The 22,140-nt window shown below is 31.0% G+C and overlaps 1 protein-coding gene across 1 annotated transcript; it reads right to left on the bottom strand.

The window, feature by feature from the left end:
- Positions 1-4,735: 4,735 nt before the first annotated feature.
- On the bottom strand, positions 4,736-17,202 carry LOC134727414 (multiple epidermal growth factor-like domains protein 10). The gene is made up of 6 exons (XM_063591795.1): positions 17,020-17,202; positions 11,565-11,641; positions 9,616-9,780; positions 7,828-7,970; positions 7,141-7,348; positions 4,736-5,546 (listed from the first exon to the last, which is right to left on the bottom strand). The coding sequence occupies exons 1-6, from the start codon at positions 17,115-17,117 to the stop codon at positions 5,161-5,163; spliced, it is 1,077 nt and encodes a 358-aa protein (XP_063447865.1). The 5' UTR covers positions 17,118-17,202; the 3' UTR covers positions 4,736-5,160.
- Between the last annotated feature and the right edge of the window lie 4,938 nt (positions 17,203-22,140).

The following is a 22,140-nucleotide window of genomic DNA, read 5'->3' as shown; positions in this document are numbered from 1 at the left end:
TTGCTACTCAGCAAACTTAGACAAATTTTTTGTGTTTATTTGACATATCCTATGAACTTGCTCTTTACTTTGAAAGATGTTAATTACATATCACATATAGTTTGTTTTTCAAAGGTTGACAATTAATTATCTGTTCAAATAGATATTTACCTTATCGAAAAGGTGGACTTCGCTAAAAAAAAATAATCCGAGATACAGTTTTATTCAAGATGTGTTATTTAAATTCACTAACTATTATAATTTGAGTTATCACTCTTCAATTGTATATGAATTAAAATAAGGAAAATTCAAAGGTCATTAGACCGAGGTGCATGCTAAAATATATGTTGACAAATCAAGTTTTTTTTTAACTTACCATAATTCTAATTAAATCATCATCGGTAGCTGATATATTTTTCCGTTAATATATAATGAAAAATTTCAATATAAGTTGAAAATGCTTAAATACAACGCGTACCGACGGTCTCATTTCATTCACAGATAATTACTTTGCATGCATGTTTCATAATAATTCGCTATTTTGATTGGCTTAAGGGCGAACTCGCATCATTCTGACTGATATGGTTGTTAATAGAATAATGAAATGTGTCTGAGCAAAACATGTCAAACATAAAAATAGCATTAAAAGTACCTTGTTTACAATCTGAACCAGTCGATCCTGTTGAAAAGACAAAACCACGCATTGGGTCGTCACATTTAATATGTCCTGAACGATTGCACATCTCATTACATATATTATGTATATATCCAAAATTATATTAATGGTTTATGAACGGTTCTATAGAACACTATTTCCAGATAAGAGACATAGTGAGTAAAATTTCATTTATACATAACGATCTATATTGAGCAGAGGACTTATATAGCAAAAACCAATGGAATTTTCGGATGCTATTTCTTAATCAATATTACTCCTTCAAATTACCATAATTATGGCAAATATTATATCTAGCTTACCGCATTTCAAATTTCCAGACAAATGCGTTGAAATCATTCGTTGTCAAAGAGTAGCATGAGGTTATTTAAAGGTACATATACAATATATGTAGAAATGTTTCATCATGATAAGATAATATAAAAAAGAAGATGTGGTATGATTGCCAAGGAGACAACTGTCCAGAATAGACCAAAATGACACAAACATTAACAATTATAGGTCACCGTACGGCCTTCAACAATGAGCAAAGACCATACCACATAAAGTCAGCTATAAAAGGCCCCGATAAGACAATGTAAAACAATTCAGGCTATATTTAAGTAATATATAGCGAGTACAAATATTGATATTTTGAAAACTATACACGTAACAGCACAAGGATACTTGATCTTCATCGGTATTTCCTCATTTAATATTTCCCCTTTAAAAGTAATAATTATTCTCACTATTTTTATTTTTATGTATGTTTTGCACTGATTCGACGAATTTTAACATTTGTTATAACAAATGTTGCCTATGAGCTTCAAACACATATGTTCACTTATTACAGAAAACTTCGAACTTTCAATAACAAATACCAGTTTTGCACATCATGTGCTTGTATACTAGACATGTTTTGTAATAACAAATGTTTGGTAACTAATAATATATATAAGAAACAACGAGTGTACACCGTATCTAAAGAAATTATTTGATTCTTTATAGGTTTCACTAACAGAGTACAAATGATGTCTACTACTTTATTCATAGCACATAATTTAAGGTATTTATTTTTTCTGTGTATGTTTTATATTATAAGTAAACATTCATGTGTTATTTTAGTTATAAGTAATAGTTATCGTATTTTCGCTGATAAAGAAAAAATAGTTCACATGTATTCGTAGCGTCGCACAGTTTGTACATGATTCTTTTAATCCATAATCCATATATCAATAATTAAAAATAGTCACAAAACCAGAAAAAAAAATACGATGTTTACTACCGACAGTTAAAGGTCGGCATAATTTTTTTAGCTTCCCAACGATATTGATACAGATAAACAACGTCAAACGTTAATCTAGGACAAACAGGATAATTTTTTATTCTTATTTTTAATTTGCAATTTCTCCGTAGTGACATATCCCATATTGCGTTTACATATCTCAGTTCATATGTAGTATATAAACCGACATGCAAGTTCCAATTATAATGACTTGAATAACTAACAGGGTGTGCTCCAAACATAAAAAGTACGACTGCATCAAAGTATGGATAAATGTTACGGTCACCATAAAAAAATAATTCAAAAATGGAGTGTGACATGTTTTCGCAGTCTCAGATTTTGAACCAGTATAGTCGCATGATTGGAATATAATCGATTGTGTCCTTTTCCGAGAATGAATATAATTTGTGAGCGATGAATGCTTAGCAGTCATGACGTCCAACTTTTGGCCCCCAATATTTCGATACAAAATCTTATGTTAAATGAGATATGTAAATAAATCAGGGCATCAAAATACATACCAGCAAACAAAAACCGATACCCTTCCTCTCCTCGAGAAGAAAAAAAGTCAAGGGGATAAAAAGATAAATTGGACATACTTACAACATTTAAAAAAGACAAGAAGAAAACATGAATAGACAAAAACAACCCTTCTGACTTTGAAAAACGAAAGGACTTAATTAATATCTACCATAATCAATGAAACAATTTAAAATATTTTAGCCACTAAATCTTTGATATCACATGGGTTCAATATACTGTACCATATTTACAGCACATTTTATGAACATAGTTAATTTTTCAAGAAAAGACAGCATACTTGATTTAACAATACGAGAGCACTAAAAAAAAGAAATGTTAAGGTCAAAATAAGGGGACAAATATACTACATGTTTATTAAATTTCAGTTTACAGAAAATGATTTTTCGACAAAAAAAAAGTGGAACATTTCCTTTTTTCTGATAATCAATTGTCTGTCAATTGCTGGAATCCGCTTGTTTCCCGGTAGGTAAAAATAATACAACAAATGTTTGATTGGATATTTCTCATCGCATCAACAGGCTTTAATCTGTAAATTTAAATGAATTATGTCCTACCTATATACAAATAATGTACAAGATGACTATATAAAGACTGATTGACATCGTCTAATACTTAGGTTATACGAACTAAATTAGTCTATTTAAGTATTAGGAACGAGGTCTATTCTTAATTGACAAGATTAAGAATACAAAACTACGTAAGTAGTCGAAAACAGGAGACAATGTGAAACCCTCTTATTCATAACTACTATAACAGGTATGGTGTTTCAAACATCAAAAAGCATGAAGTATGAACACCATTAGATTTAAACCTAAGGTGAGATAAGTAGCGTGGTAAAAAGCAGTGATGAAAGTAGATCACTCTGTATTTTTATGTTCTTCATGTTTTGATGGTAACTGGTTCGTGTATTTAAGGAATAACAATACTGTAGTTGAAGAGTTGCCACCGTCAATTGTAGATTTGACGGTCGGAAATGCAGTTTTACTGGAGACGCGTAACTCTTCAACTACAGTACTGTTATATCGATTCTAATGCATTACAAAAAGAAAAAGTACGATAAAACTTTTTAAAAAAAAACGTCTCAATTTGACAAATTGAAAAAAATCCGCGAAACTTCATAAATCATTTTGGCACAAAGACGTCATGTCTAAACGTGACGTCATACAAATGAAAACTTACAAACTGGAGGTTATCACGTGACCCGTACGCTTCAAATTCGGATAAAATTATATTAAAACGCCAAATTCGAGGTAGGTGTTGATTTATGTTCGATTATATAGTAGTAATCGAACACAAGCAGATTCAATCAATTCAAAATGGCGGGTCCCTCCGTCGTTACGCCTGGTCAACTATGGATTTGACGGCAACTTTTAGCCAATGAAAAAAATTGTTTCATCCAAATTGCATTAAAATAGCGTGTTGGTGTTAATGTAAAATGGACCTGTTCAAAAATAATCCAATTGCTTGGTTCTCTTTTTTTTTTAATTTCTTTGTTTCATCTGTCAATTTCCTCTTTACCGGAAAAGCGACTTAGCATACTATGAGTCTGTAACTTTCTTAGAAAAAACGTTACTCGTATTTATATCAATTTCAATAAATGCACTTTAGTTGTTGGCGTAGTTCCAAAACAATTATGTAGAAAAGATAAAGCAAAATAAAGCGACGATATAACTTATGATAAATAAACGTTTATTAGATTTATAACGATTTCTCTCATTTTATAAAATCGTTTATTCAGTGTTACATATACAATATTAATTATTCAGTTGTATATTAAATTTCAATGTGAACAAATATGTACATTTAGTTGAATATCATACTTTAACTTGTGCATTCACAAAAAGTTCAAAAAAATCTGAGAAAAGATAAATCTGAATATCAAAGATGGTGTTTGAAAATGAAAATGTACAATTATCATATAAACGGATTTGAAGGATTAATATGTTTAAATTGCAGCTCCTCTTTCAAGTACTATGATACATGTTACATGTATTATGCTATTTATTCAAAGTATAAAGGGAGTTGAAGGATTCATAGATCTTCTTTAGGCAGTTCAAATAAACAGTTAACTTCCTCTTTCAAGTACTAAAATAAATGTTATTATGCTATTTAGTTAAAGTACTTATCTAAATATTCCCTGTTAGAATAATTAAAGCATACAATTTACTGAATATTAATAGAACATTTATAAGGATTGAATGTCAGTTCATAACCCGAGATGTAAAATGACAGAACCAAATATAGCTGATAGTCCAGAGCCTAATATATATATATATATATATATTTGTAAGACTTTAAATTCTTATGTAACTTTCCAGCTAGTAAGTACTGTCTCGTTATATATTTGTGTAGAATTTGTACTAAAGGCTGATCGTTCACCGATTTTTGATGCATCTTTGTCGAGTAGACCCCTTCCGAGTTTAAAACATACACGTAAACTTACAAGTATACTTTAACAAACTATAGATTTTATGAGTTTTAGCAGCAGCACTGAGAACAGAATCAGTGAAATCAGTATATGGTATCTCAAATAACTCCTACTGAAAAGCAATTTAGAAAACAAATATTTATAAAGATTAAAAAAGAACGAATAGAAAATGATATCACTGTAAAGCCCTGATTTTTTTTTAACCTGGTCCGATTCTATTTGTACAATATATATTTTACAATATCATAAATGGGCTATTGTCATCTATAATTATGAATTTTGACTAAAACTTCTTAGACTCCTTTTGGCATTACTGACTAGTTCTATAGCATTGATATCTTCTATTTCACAATACAGGTCTTCTTCTTCAAAAGACGGTTCCAATCCTGTTATTTCTGTTTCTGATGTAAACGATCCCGTCTGAGAGTTATCATTGTGGTTTGATGGTCTTCGATGAGCCTTTCGTCCATCTATCTTTAGTTTTGTAGTATCTGTGTTTGGTTTCTGTACAATACGACAAATTATTTCTTTAGCTTTTAAGATCATCGTTACAACGCAGACCAAGCCAATAACAGTAGCAGCCATCATTATGTAGATCATGACTGTACTGTTTGATTCATTAATGACATCGTCTGAGTTTGTATCGTCTGTATCGCCTTAAATATTGACCATATTTTTAAAATCAAAATCAATAATTTTATAAGACGCCATTATAAGGTGTCATCATATGTACCTTTTAAAATATTTTATACATCTGCATCATTGTATAAGTAACACATTGTTCTTATGCGATTAAGTACGTTAGAACTTTGTGATTTTAATATCTTTATCTTAAAAATGGCGTTGTAAATATCCAAAAAAAAAACAATTAATACAAACGCTTCCTTTATTGGTTAACAACGACTTTATTTCGATGTCACCGAATTATGTTTCATGTTCGAATCTGTTATGATTTTGTTATGCCGTGTTGGTCTTTGTTCGAAAATTATATTCCACGAGTTTAAATAAACTCATCAAAGATACCAGGACTAAATTTAGTATACGCCAGACACACGTTTCGTCTACAAAAGACTCATCAGTGACGCTCGAATACAAAAAAGTTAAAAAGACCAAATAAGGTACGAAGTTGAAGAGCATTGAGGACCAAAATTTCTAAAAGTTTTGCCAAATACAGCTACGGTAATCTATGTCTGAGGTAGAAAAGCCTTAGTATTTCCACAAAATCAAACATTTGTAAACATAAAATTTATAAATATAACAATATCAATGAAAATTCATGTCAGCACAAAAAGTGCTGACTACTAGGCTTGTGATACCCTCGGGGAAATAAATCTCCATCAGCAGTGGCATCGACCCTGTGGTTGTAAATAAAACCTCATAGATACAAGGACTAATTTTTTTAAGTCCACCTGTGAAATTTAGCTTAATATGGTTAATGATTTGTATTTCTTTTAATTTTTAATTGCAACCTACACCATACATCTGATTTTGATGTTTTGGTTATTTTTAGACATTTAATTTTGCATGTTCTGCGACTAGAAAAATAATCAGGTAAAATCAACATCTTCTGAACAAAATATTTGCGGAGATACTTTGTTTAATGAATTATTTCCCTATTTCCAGATTTTGTTTCCATTAAATTTATATTCCATGATTACCCCATTTATAAACTTTACAGCTTAGAAAACACCAAAAGAACAGGAAATGTGTTGATATAATGCATATATATATTGGAACTTTTTGTAAAATATTATTAGTTGCATAGTGTGCTGGTGACCTAGAACGATGTGTATGGGGTCAGTAAATTCCATATGATGTGAGAACAAAGCCCAAATCTCCATACGGAATTTAATGACCCCATATATATCGTATTAGGTAACTAGCACTATATGTAATATATATTTTCAATAGTGTCAGCAATAAGAACGTTGTTCTTTGGTCTATACAAAATCAAATGCAGCCAATAACAACTTGTTAGCTTTAAATGTTTTTTATGGATTTATTTTTCTTATTCATCATCAACTTCGTCGTCAGTTGCAACCTTTTTAAAAGATATCCCCCAATACCGTGTTGTTTTTATAAAGTAACGTAACATCACTAACAACCGTTAAATGGAATTAGCCCAGCCTTTCAACTCAATATGGCACCCTACTAACTTAATAGGAAATATACACGGTCTGCACGGAGTTGCTTTTTGTAATGTTTAGCAGGAAATACAAAGGCATTACATATAATTCGATTTGCACTTACTGCACTTTCCGGTTATGAAGTCGCATGCTATTTCGTCAGAACAGTCACAAGTGCCATTGCAATCTTCGCCAAATTTTCCAAATGGGCATTCTACAAGAGATTCTGAATCAATATAATGAAATTCGTGTAAAACAGCTGATACAGTACTTTGTATATTACATCCTTGCATATCTACATGTATCCTGTACGTAGACTGATTTTGTTCTCTCTTTAAGTACAAATATTGTTTCTTTTAATCTAAAATATGTAATTGTATACAGTCATAACTTTTCTTTTCTTTTTTCTTCATAAGCGTTTGTTTTCTCTGAATCAATTTATGACTTTCGAACAGCGGTACCCTACTGTTGCCTTACTACTGACGTTTGAATTTACAAGAAGTATACACCATATTTCGTGGTATCCATATTAGTAGTAGTTGTTGCAGTTAAATCTTTGAACGCTTGAAGCGATAACTTGTTATCACAAAAATGTAGTGTCGACCCTGCCAAAACAATTCACAAGTTTTTGAGTCATATGATAATGGCTATTGAATTTTGCTTTGAGGCAAAGTTATCATTATTATTATTTTCAAAAATGTTCGACTTTTATAAAAAATATTTTAAATTTTACTCTATTGATTTTACAAAATGCAATAATTCAAGATATAGATTTTAAATGCAAAATTTGAAAAAAGAATCAGATTTGTACATTGTTGTATTTACTCTCTGTGCAGTGTTTACCAAACCATCCAGCAGGACAGAAACAATCCCCAGTTACTGGATCACACTCAGCGTCTTGTGCACAGAAACATTCCTCAGTGCAGTTTAAACCGTAACTTCCTTGAGGACAAACTTCAAATAAAATAAATCACACTATTTAGGAATAAAAAGTATGAAAATACTATTTTCTATGTTTTGTGCCATTTTCACATTTCTTGAGCGGGTTCAAAATTTCTTATCACAAATGTAATTTCTGTTTTCAGCAAAAGATCGATATAGCTAGAATGCATGGTCGAGATTAAATTATGAAGTGAAATTGTCTTTTTCGGAATAGCCATTGTGACGTCCTTAAAAAATGGCGACCATGCCTGATGAAGTCACAGATATAAACCACAACTTTCTGCAAATCTTTAAAAATGAAAGTTACAAATTATTAGAGAAAAAATCCCACCACTATAACTCGAGTATATTTCTCCCCTCTCAACAGTTTCGCGCTTTAAACATCTCGAGGTGGGGACATATCGTAAAACACTGGTTACAGTACTAGTGATGTAGTGAAGGAATTTATAATTTTGGCATATATTTAAAGTGATGTTTATCTGCGTATTAAAAATAACAAAACAAAACAACAAATATGGTTCAGGCATCATGAGTCAATTTATTCTACAATATCTGTATTAACAGATATGGTAAACTAGACAATGAGAAACCATTCAGATGACACACACATTTGTCCACATAAATAATGATAAGTATTCAAAACGCAGAAAAATATGGTGCAGTCGAGAACATTGTTAGCTTAGTTTTCTAAAAGTTTTGAAATGTTTTAACAGTTAATGTTATAAAAGACAGCAAAAGGCAGCAAAAGTATAAATTACAAGAAGTAAGATAAGTAACAAGATAAAAGAAAGCAGGTGAAACAACTTCCAAGGAAAAATCAAGCAGGATAGTCTCTTATCAAATTGCGAAATAATTTGTTCAGACACATTAAAATGGTTCACAACTGTCATATCGTATTTGCAATAGACATTTCCTTAATCTATATTTTCTCGTTAGTCGAAAATCCTGGTACTTAGATGACAGCTTATTTCAATTACGAAGCATATAAACTAAGAGACAGTGGAAGTAGTGTACTTAAACTTCTACCTCTGGCTGGTATTTAAAAAAAAATCTTATTTTCGTGAATATACTTGATGTTGTGTTAATTTTTTTCAATCTCAATTCACGGCGAATAATCCATATTTATGTAATACAATGTATGAAGTTAAATCAATTTGATGCTATTTGAAAAAAATGTTTTGTTTACGCATCGTTATCAAAATAACGTCATGTGATGCGAATGTCATACAAGTGAAATGTTTAGCGCTATAAAACCTGGATAAATCCACCGTTTTCTACATTTGAAAATGCCTGTACCAAATCAGGAATATGACAGTTCTTGTCCATTTGTTTTTTCTGTGTTTTGTCATTTAATTTTGCCATGTGATTTTGGACTTTCCGTTTAGATTCTCCTTTAAGTTCAGTATTTTTGTGATTTTATTTTTTATCATTTGATTTTGCCTTTTGATGAGGGACTTTCCGTTTTGAATTTTCCTCGGAGTTACGTATTTTTGTCATTTCACTTCGGCATCTCTACAAGGGTCCTTTATCAGAAGAGCACACACTTATCCTTTATATATCATATTATAGAATATATTGCATTGAATACAATCTAAAATTTTTATGTTCCGCGGTGCCACTTTCACAAATAAACCACTTGTTTTAAATATTTGCCTACCATCTAAACATTGCTTTCCGATGAATCCTTCATTACAAACGCAGCCATAGCGTGGATCACATTTTCTGTTATCTGTACAGGTGCACATCTGTGTACATTGCACTCCAAAGTAATTAGTCAAACATGGCAGTGTACAATCCGGACCAAATTTTCCTGGTGGACATGCTGCAAAAATACATTTGTAAATTATAAGTTCATCCGATATTCAATAAAAAGATAATTTCAGATGAATAATACTCCTTAACAAATTGTTCAAAAAATGTCCATGTTTTGACAGATTTTACAGTTGTACAATTTTAGCATTTTCTATTTTAGTCTTTTAGTATTATAGTAAAACACTAAATGAAGATTGTTTCACTATACAATGTTATTAAAGAATAAACAATGCTCCACATTCGAAGTCAACAAAAACATGCATGCAATAAGATCATAGTATTGTATATCGTACAAATATGTTGTTCATATAAAATCGAGTAGACACAGTTGATCTCAATAGAATATAACGTGGCGAATTATAAATTCTGATTAAAATGTATTCCAACATTTTTTTCTTATTGGAATGATGTGTTTGCAGAAAAAAAAGTTTTAAATATGTATTTACAATTCATAATTTATGGGGTTTTTTTTGTTGTTTTTTTAAACATATTTCTAATATATCTTCTACTGTTCTTGTTTGTTTAATTGAATCCAATCAGAATTTTGAACGCACACACGATTTTTTTTCTAGCAAAACATGGTCAATTTTCTTTTCCATAAAGATTATTGAAATTTAATTCACAAAAGTACAAAACGCCGAAAACAATTCAAAACGAAAGGTCTATAATCAAATGTCAACATCAAATCCTCAAACACATCAAACGAATAGATAGCAGCTGTTTTCGTTTGCAGAAAATGGTGGTTGTACATGGTTTTATAACCAGCCAAACGTCATACCTGTGTGACATATTGTTTTATAACTATATTTCCGATAGTATTGAGGATCATTTAGACTGTTCAAAAGTGGCAAAAGATACAAAAGGGACAGTCAAAATCAGTAAAAAAAAAACCAACAACATGGCTAAAGAAAGAAAAAGACAAACAGACAAATTATAGTATACAAGACCACCATACATTATGATACAACCCCGGTAAATAATCAATTTCGGTGGGTAACATTTGTGAAAAGGGAAGGGAAATGTATGAATATTCTACGTCATAAGGAAGATATCCGATATCATCTGTTTTACTCATTTAGCCAGGGCATTGTCGGTTTGTTATCAATCTATGAGTTTGATTGTCTCTCTGGTTACATTCGCCCCTCTTTTACGTCTAATTTAAAGACACCTTTACAAATCAAGGCTACTCGAAGAGTAACGAAATTTAAAAAGTCACCAAATTGTGTATGAGATATAATTAACTATCATTTGCGTAACAGTGAAACCATTACATTTTCTTTTTATCGTTCATCATTTTATCAGCATTCATCATTATTTCAACAGCTCAATTCTTCGGACTTATAAGTATTAATGTATTAAACAGATGCCTACATTTCCAAGGATTAACCTATTTATATCATGAAAAAATACCTTTCGTCAGGAGATCGTTTATATCCTGTAAGAAATGTGTCGATTTACGTTCTGACTTGATCAAAGCAAATGTGTAATAAAGTACTTATTGTTGGTTTAATCTATATTGCCAAAAAACAATTGAGTCAATAGAAATCCTTTTAGTGTTATATCTCGATGCTTAAACCATAATGCTATCAGAAAATATATCAATTGTTGATAATTTTTTTATGTTTTGGAGATGACTTTACTAAGTTGTAGAATTTGTGTCAATTTGGACAATGAAAACATGATTATTTGTGCCGTTTGTTTGTTGTCTCATGAGCATATACCAAGATTCTAAACACTCTAAACATTAGATAAAAATGAACAATATATTTTATGTATACAACAAGGCTCAATTACCTTCACATTTTCCATTCTGGTAAATATAGTCAGGACAACACACTATATCGAATTCCTTTTGGAAGGTATACACATTGCTAAAAGGAAAAAATCACTAAAAATAAGAACGTTAGTGAAACTTTATTATATGATTGTTTATGCGCATGCGTAGTTGTAGCTTGAATAATTACCGATTTCTTTTATAATATTTATGCTTGCCATGTATATCAAATGCATGTATGGGGTGCATTATAATTTTGAATATCAAATTAATCAAGCTTTAGAACCTACGGATAATGGGAGTTCTATAGAAGCTGTCCATGAAAAAAGTTTTGGAATGGTAAAGACATCGGTTTCCTTCGAGTCTTATAGCATACTGTCGGTTGTTGAAAAACACATCGAGTCATTACATGGAATCCTGAAAGTAGGGAAAAGAACGGGAAATACTCAATCGAATACTTCCATGGGCATTTGCAGCCATGCGGCCTTATATAAAGGAAAGCAAAATGGTACACTGTGAAAATGGAAGTAAATGTATCGGATGAAGAAGTTTATTATACAAAAGTACTGACTAGAAATAGAAAACAATGTGTACATTTATTTTTAATCAATTTATGCATGAAAAGAAAAGAAAAAGAAAAAAAAAAATTGCCAAGAGCAACTTAAAAGATGAGGCAAATAGTATCCCTAAATTATGTGTGCAACCTAGCACAATATCGTGACAAAACCTTTTATTGGATTTATCATTAACAGAAATGAACCCAACAAAACGTTTCTTTTTAAAAAGCCTTACAAACGTGGAACTTTAATTGGTTATTAGAATAGAAACACAGTAGAACAACCGGAAGCGCTTGATTAAGGATTTCGGAGCTCAACTAGACGACGTTGTCAACACGTAATGGTGGCCATTATTTGACGTTGAATTTGGCATTCCACGCTGTAAATTTGCATTTATGACATTCTTCGATGCTTAAACTTTAGGCTAAACAACACAAAAGGTAAAGGTTTATTCCAGATATTTCAGTTAATTATTATCAAAAAAGTCGAATCCAAAGAAATGATTTAAACGGCAAAAATAAAGTGTTAAATTATATCAAACATGAAAAGTGAAATACAATATATCATCATTTCCTTTTCATATACTAGAATTGAAACAACTATTTTCTGGGGAATTACAGTCGGATTTTGATCTAAGGTATCCGCAATTGTCTCCAGAAATATTATACCCACACAAGTTTTTAAACTGGTCAAGGTGTTCTTCACGATCTCAATTGAAAATATTCACGCTATCACTTCTTGCTCAGATAATAGAACATTGTAAACCTCTAACTGCAAATACGGACCAAAATGAATCAAATGAATCAAATTCGAAAGCACGTATGATCACAATTCATACCGATTGTAAGTTTTCTAAAAAAAAAAAAAGGGGGGGGGTAATTTCAAGGCCCCAAAATATAGGCTACTGAGTCTACACGAATTTTGTTGAACGTCTTGGGTTCAAATAAAAACTCAATGTTCTAAATCATTGGAATGTAAGACACCCACTTTCACTGTTGGCTATTTAATACTTGGTATAATATTTCATTTGGAAAAAAATATTCCTGTCCCTCAGGCTGATTTCATATATAGATGCACCAAAATGTAATATTCATAAAAATCAAAACTTTCATAAACATAAAATACAAAGGGAAAGCGATCACAGGCACAGACTCCTCTTTCCCACAAAAGGCATATACAAAAAAAATATAGATAGCCATCCTCTAAATTCATATCTCATATTTTAAAAGAAATTTACACATTGAAATCAACCACTGAATCACCCGCCCATTTGAGAGCTTACTCATACATAAACATGTATTCCCATGACCAGGAACTATTACAAATTTGATATGCCTGTACAATGTCTTTATATCCATCATGTTATATTATTCCTATAGGCTATAGGCATAATCATTTATAATACATAATAAATATATAAAATTGAGAATGAAATGGGTAATGTGTCAAAAAAACAGCAACCCAAACAAAGAGCAGACAACAGTCGACGGCCACCAATGGGTCTTCATTGGAGTAAGAAAATATGTTTTTTCTTGGTAATTTATTTGGCAAATTTCACGAATTGGTATTCATGTATTGATAATAACAATGCAAAGTTTAATTTTGCTTTGAATAATTTAGTATATTCAATTGATTTAGTAATTGTATGTAAATTTGCCTTATATTTACAGGATGGAGAAAGATGTTCACTATGAAACACTTGCAGTACATGCACATGTATGATATACATACAGCAAGAAAACAGATATATTCATGTACAGAATTGTAACCGAGGTGGTTCAAGTGTTTATTAGCAGACATTTTTGTTAAACTTATGCAGGATTGAATAAATGAAAATTAAGCTGACTATGACTTCAATGTGTAGTAAAAAGAGGATTTTGAAATATACAAGACTCATCAACATTAAAATGTGCATAAGTGAAATGTCACCATATTTAGTCAAAAATTCAGATTATTGACTCAGTTGTTTTCATGAAAAAAAATATATTTCAAAGCAATATCACTGTTGTATAATTAATAAGATTCCTCATTTTATTTTATGCTTCTGACAAACGAATATATCTTCCCCCTGGACTCAAGTGTTTCCCTTTGTATTTTGCATGAGTGTAATTTATAGAAAGCTCACTTTTACCTTAGGGCTAAATGAAGTTTTACCGTTCCAGAATTATTTGACATTTTTCATGGTAATTTAGACTTTTACCTTTTACCCATATGTTGTAAAACTCAATTTTACTTTGATATTTTTTCAAGACTTGAATCACAAGTCTAAGTTTGATCAAATAAGCTCACTTTTGGATATTTATCACATACTTAAATAATCTATTAAATTGAAAATGGAAATGGGCAAGGTGTTAAACAACCCAAACAAAGAGCAGGAAACATGTGCAGAACCAATAATGTGCATATATTGATTCCTTCACGTTTGCCCTGTCATTGAGATTTATTGAAAGAGTTTAATTATTTTATCCTTATCAATTGAGGGAGACGGGAATCAATATTCAACACTGCATTAACACATGTATGTCCTATCACCAGTTACAAATATATGATACAACCAACCATACAACATAGCCCCTGTGACTGAAAGGAGAAAAGAGATGCACAACATACAAAGCATATTCCATATGGCTAGCTTCATTGTGTCATTTGAATATTTCATTAGTATTTTTAAGTGGAACAGTTTTTTGTAAGACGTTATTTATTAAATGTACTACAGTTCTCTATCAGTTTGCCTGCTTAAGGCTTGATTACAGTTCTAATATGAAAATAAGAAGTTGGGGTATGATTGCCAATAAGAAAACTCTCCACCAGATACCAAGTGACTAAAAGTACAATAAATATAGATCTCTGACAGCCTTCAACATTTACCAGAATCAATAACATATAGTAGGCTACATGTACAAAAGACCCCTAATCAACACGACACACGACAGCTTGAAAAGGAATATTCTGCATCTGTATGCAAAAGTGAAATATTTTTAGAAATAAAAGCATACGAAGCAATGGTTGCAAATTAATAAATAGTCAATCTAGAAAAAAATACTACTATAGATAATCAATGTTATGGTTTAGGCGGTTTATTAAAAAAAACTTTTTACATACTTCATTCAAATAATTTACATTAAACAAAATAACAAAAAAAAACCAGTTACCGTTGAATGGGTGTAAAGGTAAAGCTCCTTTCAAATGCTGATGATAAAAGTATGTGACCAAAATGCACTTACACGTGAACTCGTACTGACCCGAAAGATCATTGACCAATAAGAAAGATGATATCCAATCATGCATTGGTCATAAGTGAAATTTCTCTGCACGTGAAAACATGTTATCTAATTTCAACAATTTATCGTTTAATTAAGTAGGAAACTCTGACCCTTTGACCAGACTAGAGACATCATACATTTACAGTATTAATAGCTCACTCTTTTATTTAAGTCGGTTGGTAATAACCAATTAAAACAGAATTATCTTCTCTGCTGTCTTAAATTATTTTATTCCGCTTAATTTTCAATTAGCAAATAAAATTGGTTATTCTGCATCTGTATGCAAAAGTGAAATATTTTTAGAAATAAAAGCATATGAAGCAATGGTTGCAAATTAATAAATAGTCAATCTAGAAAAAAAATACTACTATAGATCATCAATGTTATGGTTTAGGCGGTTTATTAAAAACAACTAGAATAGCAAATGGTCGCCCCTCTCCCTTATGCATAGATATATTACTATATGTTATACTAATATAGTTATTATATCAATGACCTAAGAAACTGCAGATTTAAAGTAGTAAAGTGACGAAGAGATTGAACCTTCACTGCAAACCAGAAATTGAGAACCATGAGCCCCTAAAAAGACGCACGCCTTTGACAAAATTAAAAGAGCCCCCCTCCCCCTTTTGACAAAACAAAAAAAGAAACAAAACACATAACGATAATTGTATTAACGAAAGGAAAATTATGAACGAAATCGATATGACCAAACAGATAAGTTGTTCATTTTAACAACTGAGCCGGTAATAATATGCACGAATTGAATCTTGATCAACTATAAGTACGATGTCAACAAGTCAATCTCATGATGATGATGAAGGCCTAAAACTGTTAGTTTACCAAGTAAGTCCTGTCTTGGTATAACGTTGGTGTGGATTCAACATATTGCATGACTTTCTTGACATTAAGATAAACACAATTGCTACAAAGAACAAAAGATTCCAACTTTTAATCACATTTTACGTTGACATTTTCGGCGCCGAAAATTGACAACGTTGATCTATGTATTGACACAACATCGGATGGGGTCGATTCAAGCATTTACTGTTAACAAAATATATAAAATTTATTGATGTCTTACAATATATTCATTTTGTTTCAATAATATTTAGTTGATAATTAATTCCGAGAGATGAATATCTACCGTGTTATTCAGAAACAAGGTTAAAGGAGGACCACGCCCCCATAGTGGGGACACACAAAATAAAGATGACCGTTCTTCATTTCTAATCGATAGAATTGCCTAATTTTGTTATCACATCTGCATTATATGTACCAAAGATTATAAAATGAAGGTATAAAAAAAATCGAGGCCGAGATTTTTTTAGAATCATTTTGTTTAAACAGGAAAATAATAGGTAAACTCATATATTTTTCTCTTATAAATGCACTTACAATCAACAGCATTTACCGCAGGTATTTTGCCGTAAACGAATGTTTTTTTTTTACAAAAGCTCGCCATTTTTCAGTTGACGTCGGCCGACGCAAAAAAAATTTCGGCGTAGAACTACTGAGCGCCGCAGAATCACATTTTGACCTAAAAGGTACATCCGGTTGTTCTACTGCCATAGAATGCAAACGACGCTTATTTTGTTTGAATTAAATGTTTCTTGTCAATATCCTAAAACCTAAAGCGGCTATGAATTACGTACCTTCCATTTACTAGTTTTGGACAGACATTAGGATCTCCTATCTTCAATGTTCTGACTCTATCAACATAAGCAAATATGAAAATCAATTCAAAGTACATAATGATCCTCGACACTTTCTACATAATCGTTGTTTCGAAGTTGCTGTGTTGTTGTCATATCTGTCGGCACTATAAAGTACTTTTACTGGTCTATGTTTTATAGTACGAATGTTTTAGTCATTATTTCCTCATTGTCCTATGACATAGTTAAAATATTAAATCCGGTCATTGAAATAATTGTTTTTGTTATTTTAATCATTTCATTGTGTATGTACTATATGCTAGTGTGGTTCAGACAAGGACTATTTTTAATTTCATATTTATTTTGTTATGACAAAAACAATTACCATCACAGGATAATGAACTCTATATACAATAAAACACTGACATATTTCATGCGTCCGAAGGACTTTTCCTGACTGATTTCTACCAGGAACGCTTGAATATAATTTTATAAATGGCAAAGGATATATAAGTACCTGGAGACGTAAGGAAGAGCTATATGATCAAGTGAAACCCTAATAGAATAACCAAAGTTAATTTAGGATCAGGTTGTTAGCTTTCTGAATATTTTCTATGAAAAATAAACAGACCCAAAAAAATAATTTTCTTATTTTGTTTACATATCTTCTATGAAAATGTTTTGTTTACAGTAAAAAAAAACAAATATGCAGAAAAAATGTTGATGTTAGTCTTTTTTCTCAAAAGTTCTCGTAGACAAAACTGTTCTTTTACACGAATAATATACATTTATGACATATATTCACAGAATGTGCATATGATACCATTAAAAAGTGTTTATGAAAGACATAGTTTTATTAAAAATCTTAATTTTGAGTCCATCAATCAATTCAAGAAGAATAAAACTTTGGAATTTTGGTGTAATCTCGACGATTGTAATATAACATGTTTAAATGATAATATTTGAGAAAGCTATTGACATAAAAGATGCTTAAATGAACAGAATCAAGATACCCCCTTTTCAACTAGCAGATGTTAATACACTGTACCACACATTATTGCTAGACAACTCGATTCTTTTGAGCCAATTTATATTTCAATCATAAATTCTTGATAAAGTTAGACAATGTTTAAAAACCTATTTGTTACTTGTTTGATCGTAAATACCAGAAAGTCAACATACTCAGAAATGACCAAATTTTGTCTGCATTTGAAAAATAATAATATTGTGAACAGTATGTTTAAGTTCTTACCTTGCTCATGATTTCCTTGAAGGAGGGTCGCTGCTCACCAGGAAGCTATTAAACCAAGAGTTCCAATTGGTAAAGTTTAAATCATCCTTTCTTTAATTTTACGGACGCCATCACGAGCTGTTGATTGTTATGGAATAGCATTTCACAGACGACATCATATCTGCTCCTTATGTCGTAACTATAGTTTCCATCTCGTTTCACTAACGTGACCTACCAAATCAGAGTATTTACTGGGTATGTAAAAACATGAGCAACACGACGGGTGTCACATGTGGAGTAAGATCGGTTTACCCTTCCTGAGCCCTTGACATCACCCCACGTTGTTTGTGGGGTTCGTGTTGATTAGTCTTTAGCTTTTTATGTTGTGTCTTATGTACTATTATTTGTATGTTTGTCGTTTTCTTTTTTAGCCATGGAATTGTCAGTTTATTTTCGATCTATGAGTCTGACTGTCCCTCTGGTATCTTTTGCCCTTATTTTGGTACAACATGTTCCTATGATTTTGTTATCTTCTAAATAAGTGTTAAACATACTACAATTTTCTCAACAGTCCATTTTGTGACATATATTGTGAACATTCTGATTTTTTCTTGACACACTCTCTACACTTAAATTTGTCTAGATATGTTATTTAACTGTATGATGAATACATGTTAAAACGAATATATGCTATTTTCACTGGTATACCAGACTCTTCGCGTATACTACTATCGTTTGTATATATAAAAATGAATAATACTGAGATGTTTCATCTTGAAAGAGAGGCGAGGCTGGATCACTTTTCGTAAAGTGATTACATATAATTATTTCAAGATACATACAAAAAATATGTAAAAGTTTCGTCATGACATAATAAAACAAAAAGTTTTCTATATATAAATGACAGACAAGCATCGACTTTTATGAAATAGTTCTGATTACGGAAATAATGCATTTAAATACTGATCTTCCTTAATCGAATAATATAACATATAATTAAAAAAGAGACCATAAGTACATTTCATAATCTCATTACAAGTATACTTGTCTAAAAATAAAATGACGGATGCCATGTTATATTTTGCATTTTTTTTTCGTTCAGACTTTATTCCAGCCTGAAATCACTTTTACATTGTATCCAACAACAGACAAAATCAGTAATAACTGTAACATGATTTATGAAAAGGAAGATATTAAACCAAGAGTTCCAAATGTTGAGGCTGAAATCATTCGTAAATTGAAACGGGTACAACATGTAGCACAATCTGTTTCCCATTCCGGAGCACATACAATCAGCGCAAGATTTGGATGGGTGTTTTGCGTTTTCAGTTTTTTTTTTTTTGTGTACTTATGTTTTTTTGTTTTTATTTTTCTTCTTTGTAAGTCATGGCGTTGTCAGTTTATTTTCGATGTATGCGTTATAATGTCCCTTTCATATTTTCGAAGTCAAAGCAAGTCTTCAATACTGTTAGCATTAAGAAACTACTTCCATTGATCCTACAAAAACAGATTCCAACAAAAACAACTTGTTAGGTTTTAAATGTGTTTTATGAATTTATTTCAATCTTAATCATCAATTTTTTCGTCTGTTGAAACCTTTTCGATTTTTTCTCAATACCGTTTTGTTTTCATAAAGGGACGTAATACCACTACTGACCGTGTATGAAATAAGCCCCGCCTACCTTCTTCCTTATATGGAATATAAAGGGACTTTATATCACTACTACTCGTGTATGAGATAAGCCCCGCCTCCCTACTAACCTAATATGAAATATACACGGTCTCCACGAGGGCGCTTTTAACCAATCACATTCCTGGATATGTATGGGAGGTAAGATACAAATATATTTCTGTTTCTTAGTACAATGAATCGTCACTAAATATACAATTACCACGGATACTGTAGACAGGAATTTCTAGAAAAAATGTTATTACAACTATTATTAGCTCACGACCAGATTATGACACCATCATATAAGGCCATAACAAACAAACAAGTCGAAGATAAATGATCTTATCATTAAAATCGCATTGTACAATAAAATAATCGAATGTGCTGGAACAGGTTCTTTTTTTCAAATAAAAAAAGTGACCCTTACATATTACCCACTGCTTTATTTCACACAGAAAACAAATTTACTATCTTTCTCATTTTTTTTTTAGAACGAGTTTGCGTATGCATGTGTTTTTCTTCTAAATATATTCATACTAAAGGTAACAAGAAGCAGAAAAAAAACTGAAACACGAAATATTCGACTGAATAAAACAATAAACGAATCCCTAGGTAAAGACACATTACCATAGAAAATTTAGTGACTGACATAGCCTTCCGTTTAAAAATAGTATATGGAACTATCGATTATCTCGAATCTCAATCATCGTACTGGTCCAAAATCCGAACGTTAGTTTAACAAATATAACTTATAGATGGACACTGGCTGTCAATAATCCTGAAATTAGATAGAAGTAAGAAATAGCGATGTTGCATTCTGCGGTAAAGTTTTGAGACAAAATGTACATATACTTAAGAAAATCTCAGAATTTAGACAGAAATACTTTAAGATCAAAGGATAGTTTTAGTCACTACGGCAATATTTGATTTTGGTTTGTTTTATGATTTCTTGATCAATGGACTTTGTTCTTTCGGTGAATATATATTTCTCACAGTCTGGGTTAAAAACATTTCGAATCAACGAAAGATAAATCAATGGTTGTTATTGTCTTGTAAATGAATGTATCAAAATTGAATTTTAAAAAAAATATTATGAAAAGGTTTGCATTAAGTGACACGTAATATCCTTTTATTTAACTCCAGCGATTACTGGTATTAGACAGAAATTTAGATGTGTATGTGTTAACTTCTACATTTTGTTTTTCACATTAGTAAAGGAAGAACTATCCATCAATTTATTTTTCTAAAATGGAACGAATCCAAACCAGGAATAAAACATAGGCGAAAAAGACAGATTTTAGAAGGGAAGGCACATAACACACATTTTTATCTAAGTTGAATATTTTGATCCTGTTTAGTGTTTAGAATAATTCATTGATTTCCTAAACTTTTAGCTGTTTATAATTACTGAAATCAAATATGTAGCATGAAGCATTTTTATACAAAAAAAAGTTTGAAATGAAATGCAGACGTCATGAAGGGACTATTAACAACATAAACAGTCCAAACGTTTAACGTTTATTTAATTGTGGTTTACAAATAACGTTTTTAATAATATATTTAGAACACGTATCCTTCTTTTTAACATTTTAATGTCTGTAAATTACTGAAATCCACTAGATTTTTTCTTCGGAACTTTCAGTACAATATCACAAAGTTTTGTATTTCATATTATGTTTTGATTTTTGCAGGGTATTACAACACTCAATACTGTAAAAAGGGAATTAAAATGATCCGTGTTGCTCAGTTAATCGGTACAATCCGTACTTGTTATTTATTAAACTTTGCAGTGATAGATATATATTATTTGAATTGAGGAATATACAACCCTCAGTTATTGATTTGATTACATGTCCTGGTTTGTTAACATCCAATGATCCTTATAATGCTGCCTGCCTCTTAACGATTGTTTAAAGTTGCATTTTGACTTTGAGAATAGCAAAAGAGATATCAATAAGCAAAATGCGTATAATATCAATTCAGATTTGTACCGATCAATGCTATTTTGAAAATTGTTCGGTATATCTCGCCATTTCCACTACATTATATATTTCAAATGTATTGTTAGGATGTAATTTCTATACTTCTCAGCAAGTGTTGTCATTTGCATCTTTATTATCAACAATTTGGCTCTTGGTACATTTGCGTCTGTTGTTGTATGATATTTACTTCTCAGGAAATATATTATCTTGTTTTGATATATACATAATAGACTACA

Source organism: Mytilus trossulus, chromosome 8 (assembly GCF_036588685.1).
Source record: "Mytilus trossulus isolate FHL-02 chromosome 8, PNRI_Mtr1.1.1.hap1, whole genome shotgun sequence".
Taxonomy (NCBI): Eukaryota; Metazoa; Mollusca; class Bivalvia; order Mytilida; family Mytilidae; genus Mytilus; species Mytilus trossulus.
Note: the sequence above shows the minus strand (reverse complement) of the source record. Positions and strands in the feature narration are given on the sequence as shown.

Excerpts from the sequence above, each read along its gene's own strand:
- LOC134727414 (XM_063591795.1), bottom strand. The coding sequence starts at position 17,117 with ATGTACTTTGAATTGATTTTCATATTTGCTTATGTTGATAGAGTCAGA. Across the intron at positions 11,642-17,019 it reads CCAAAACTAGTAAATGGAAG|CAATGTGTATACCTTCCAAA; the intron begins GTACGTAATTCA and ends TTTTCCTTTTAG. Across the intron at positions 5,547-7,140 it reads CTTCATAACCGGAAAGTGCA|GCGATACAGACGATACAAAC; the intron begins GTAAGTGCAAAT and ends TCAATATTTAAG.